The sequence below is a fragment of the Salvia miltiorrhiza genome, chromosome 3 (assembly GCF_028751815.1).
Source record: "Salvia miltiorrhiza cultivar Shanhuang (shh) chromosome 3, IMPLAD_Smil_shh, whole genome shotgun sequence".
Taxonomy (NCBI): domain Eukaryota; kingdom Viridiplantae; phylum Streptophyta; class Magnoliopsida; order Lamiales; family Lamiaceae; genus Salvia; species Salvia miltiorrhiza.
In genome coordinates, this window is record NC_080389.1 from 47,156,440 (window position 1) to 47,161,487 (window position 5,048).

At 41.2% G+C, this 5,048-nt stretch overlaps 1 protein-coding gene across 1 annotated transcript; it reads right to left on the reverse strand.

Annotated features, from left to right (window-relative positions):
• Nucleotides 1-1,740: 1,740 nt before the first annotated feature.
• LOC131018902 (uncharacterized) lies at nucleotides 1,741-4,509 on the reverse strand. The gene has a single exon (XM_057947593.1). The coding sequence runs from the start codon at nucleotides 4,507-4,509 to the stop codon at nucleotides 1,741-1,743; it is 2,769 nt and encodes a 922-aa protein (XP_057803576.1).
• Between the last annotated feature and the right edge of the window lie 539 nt (nucleotides 4,510-5,048).

The following is a 5,048-nucleotide window of genomic DNA, read 5'->3' on the forward strand; positions in this document are numbered from 1 at the left end:
TTCTGTTTCTTACTGTGCCATGAGACCAGATTATTTCCCAGATAGAAACAACCACCGGAAGTGCTTTTCCGATCATCTGGACTCCCTGCCCAATCGGCATCAGTAAATCCAACCAAGGAAGTAGTACTGTCCTTAGTAAACCATAAACCCAAGTTACTTGTGCCCTTGACATACTTGATGATGTTTTTCACGGCAGTCAAGTGACTTTCCTTAGGACAAGCCTGGTAGCGAGCACAAACTCCGACACTAAAACTAATGTCAGGCCGACTAGCTGTGAGATAGAGTAAACTGCCAATCATGCTTCGATACATCTTCTGATCAACATTCTTCCCTCCTTCGTCTTTGGATATCTTTGTGCTGGTACTCATCGGAGTGCGTCGAGGTTTAGAGGTCTCCATACCAAATTTCTTAACCAAATTCTCAGCATAAGTAGATTGGCTGACAAAAATCCCATCTTCACTTTGTTTGACCTGAAGTCCCAGAAAAAAACGAAGCTCGTCGAAAAGGCTCATGTCATATTCACTGGTCATGTCATCCACAAACTCCTTAACAAGTTCTTGAGATCGTGATCCGAAGACAATATCATCTACATAGATTTGAATGATTATCATATCCTTGCCATTGTGTTTGACAAATAAGGTCTTGTCTGATCCACCTCTCTTGTATCCTTTAGATATGAGAAAAACTGATAGAGTCTCATACCAAGCTCTCGGAGCCTGTTTCAAACCGTAGAGAGCTTTCCTCAATCGATACACATGATTTGGGAACTTGGGATCTTCAAATCCTTTTGGTTGTTCCACATAAACTTCCTCCTCAAGATCGCCATTGAGAAAGGCGCTTTTGACATCCATTTGATATAATTTGAAATTCATGGAACAAGCAAGGGCAAGGAGAAGACGTACAGATTCGAGACGAGTAACGGGGGCGAAGATTTCTTCGAAGTCAACTCCTTCCATATGAGAATAACCCTGAGCAACAAGGCGTGCCTTGTTTCTTATAATAAATCCAGCAAGATCGTATTTGTTGCGAAAAATCCACTTCGTTCCAATGATATTAGCTGAGAGAGCCCGTGGAACAAGATACCACACATTGCATCTTTCGAATTGGAGGAGCTCTTCCTGCATAGCTGCGATCCAAAATTCATCTTGAAGAGCTTCTTTGATGCTTTTGGGTTCCAGTTTAGAGAGATAACACACGTGAGCAATATGTGCAACCATCTTCTTAAAATCAATCTTGATGCCCCGAGTTTTTATCCCTTCATTTACCTCTCCAATGATATCAGCTTGAGAATGATTTTTTTCAACTCTACTGACCCTGGTAGTCGTATCAACGTGTTCTTCATCTCCACTCTCTGTATCACTGTCAATTTTGACATTAGTGGGTTCTGCAGTTTTGACCGGTGAAGAAACTTCAGGAGAGACATTCTGAACAACTTCTTCATCTGAGAGATTCCTATCTGCAACATCAAAAATGACATTCGTAGACTCTTGAATAGTTTCAGTCTTCTTGTTGAACACCCTATAGCCATGACCATCAGAATAACCCAAGAATATACCTTCCGAACTTCTGTCATCCAACTTCTTTTTCTGTTCACGATCATTTAGAATGTAGCAGATGCACCCAAAAGTATGAAAATGCTTTACACTTGGTTTTCTTCCCTTCCAGATTTCATAAGGTGTGGATGAGGTCTTGGGTCGCAAATACACACGATTGATGATATAGCAAGCCGTATTCATAGCTTCAGCCCAGAAATTTATTGCTATGTTTTTGGCTTTCATCATAGTTCGAACCATGTCCTGAAGAGGTACGATTCTTCCATTCCACGACTCCATTTTGCTGAGGAGTTTTCGGAGCAGAAAACTCATGAGTGATTCCCTTTCCTTCACAGAATTTGTCAAACTCAGAATTTTCAAATTCTCTTCCGCGATCACTTCTGATACGTTTCACAGATACTTCTTTATCCTTTTCAAGCTTGAGACATAAAATCTTGAACTTTTCAAAGGCTTCTGATTTATCTCTTAGAAAGAGCACCCAGGTAAACCGAGAGAAGTCATCGACACATACTAGCACATATTTCTTTCTCCCTATGCTTTCAACCTGCATTGGCCCCATGAGATCCATATGTATCAGTTCAAGAATGCGAGTAGTTGTGATTTTGGAGACTCTCTTGTGACTTGAATGAGTTTGCTTCCCGATCTGACACGCACCGCAAACACCTTTAGTATTAATCACCAGCTTGGGAAGACCTCTGATAGCATCTGTCTTCACGAGCTTTTTCATGTTTCTCAGGCTGGTATGTCCAAGTTTTTGATGCCATGTATCAGTATCATCTCCAAGAACCTGAAAACATGAATTATCAGGAGATACAATGTAGCAATTATCACTTGATCGCTTGCCCGAGATATACTCCTTATCTCCATCTTTAACAATGCACTTATCTTTGTCGAAAATGACCGTCATTTGTTCATCGCAGAGCTGACTGATACTGATCAGATTGGCCTTCAAACCTTCAACTAGCATGACATTTTTTAGTTTAGGCATACCTGGAACATTCAAAGTACCTGTTCCTACGACCTTTGCCTGGACACCATCACCAAAAGTTACTCTTTCTTCAGAAATTATATTAATATCTTCCAGATGCTTCTCTTCTCCCGTCATGTGTTTGGAGCAACCACTATCCAAATACCATGATTTATGAAAGCCAGACCAAAGAGAGTTATGAACAACATAACCTCTGTTCATCCTTGGCCGATAATTTTGAGAATTTCTCATATTTTGGATGTCGCGTAGAAGAAATCGGCATCTAGGTCTGATATGACCTCTCCTTCCACAGTAGTGACAGGTTGGAACAAAAGTTTGATTATAATTCTTCTTTGGAGGAAGATTTCTATAAGCAACAGGACGACGAACATGTTGTTGAGGAAGATGATTATTCTCTTTGAGGGGTGCAGCTTTAGCTTTAGATCCATCATCTTTGGGAATCCATCTTTTTCCTTGAAATCCCAATCCTGCTTTGTTCTCAGCACCTTGACCGTTTTCCAGAATTTCATCTAGCTTTTCAGTCCCGGTATTCATCATTTTGACAAGTTTTTGTTGATGCTCAAGTTCCCTTGTCTTCAATTTCATGGTCTGATGAAGAACTGTCAGTTCAGCCTTTTGTTTTTCACAGAGATCCACAAGCTCATCACGTTCCTTCGAGACATTGCTAAGTTGAGTGGAAAGAGATTTATTCAGCTCAAGCACAGCCATACACTTCTTGTACATCAGTTCATAATTCTCTGTCAAAAAGCTTTCATCAATATCCTCATTATCACTCTCAGTGTCTTCCACAGTAACAACATCTGAAGAGACTTTGGCTGGGACTTCCTCCATTTTAGCAGCATATGCGACATTGTTATCTTGAATGTCTGAATCTATTTCAAGTTTCAGGGGATCATCATCAACCTCCTCCTCTTTGGTAAGCTTAATAGAGCTTATAAGAGCAATCGGTTCATCCTCTGACTCGCTCCCACTGTCATCCGTTTCATCATCACTCAATGAGACATTGTAGGATTTGTTTTCCTTTTTCAGTTTCTTCAAAGTATTCGCACATTCAGCTTGAATGTGTCCATAACCATGACATTCATAGCATTGAATTCCAGATTTTGAAGCAGATCCTCGTTCCTTCTTGCCTTGAGACGGTTGGAAACCCTCAGCATTCTGTAATCCTTTGTTGCCCATATTATTCTTCATGTACTTCTTGAAGGCTTTACCAAAGTTCTTGGTGAATAGAGCAAGAGATTCAACCAAGTCATCAGAGTCGAATTTTATGGAGTCCTTCTTGTTATTCCCAGAATCGGCGACAAAGGCGATACTCTTCTTTTTCTCAGATCTCTCTGGCCGAAGATTCATTTCAAACGTTCTTAAAGAACCTATTAGTTCTTCAAGCTTCATATCACTGACGTCTCTTGCTTCATCTATAGCAGTGAGTTTGTAGTCAAATCTTTCAGGTAGAGCACGCATCACTTTTCGCACAAGCTTTTCCTCAGGAATTCTTTCTCCAAGAGAGAAACTTTCATTAGCAAGAGCAAGGAGTTTGCCATGAAAGGTGCTAATATCCTCATTCTCGTCCATCCTCAGCTCTTCAAATTTCGTAGCAAGTTGTTGGAGACGCTGTTTTTTAACTTTAGAATTCCCCTCATAAGTACTCATCAGAACATCCCACGCCTCTTTTGCGTTAGCACACATGGATATGAGAGCAAACACCTCCATAGTAACAGCATTTTGAATGGAGTTCAAAGCTTTCTGATTGGCATTTGAGGCGGCCAATTCAGTGAGCGTCCATTTATTTCTGGGCGTAAGTTTTCCTTCCACATCACAAGGAGCAGTCCACCCTTCTTCCACAGCGGTCCAGGCATTCTCATCAACGGCACGAATAAAAGATGTCATACGCATCTTCCAGTAGATGTAGTTGCTCCCATCCAGTAAAGGTGGTCTAGAGACTGAACCACCTTCTCTTTGTGTTGCCATAGAGAAGAACAACGCAGCAGCAGCGGAATAGAACGGATAGATACACCAGGAACTACCATCGATAACTTGGGTGATCCCGCTCTGGTACCAATTGAAATTGTACCTATCCAACAATCAATTGTCTCGGCAACACACAAAGAGAGTAAGCAGCGAAACTTAAAGCAAAACGTGCGGAAAGTAAATAACACAAGACACCAACAATGGTAACCCAGTTCGGTGATAAAACACCTACGTCTGGGGTCCTCACCCAGTTCAAACAGTTCACTAGTGAGGATAAGAAATACAAAGGACTTACATGCGAAGACTCGATCTTCCTAGCCTCTATTTCTTCCCAAATCGTCACCTATGTGAACTACCGAGAGCAAGATAAGACTTACTGTCACAAACATGATTGCCTCTCAATCCACGTTCAAACCAACACCACGAAGCACTCCAACAAGCTGGAGTACAGATCACTAAACTTGAAACCAACTCACGCTCTCAATGAAATAAACTGTAAAGCAACAGCACACACTCCCCAATTGTATGCTCGCTGGATG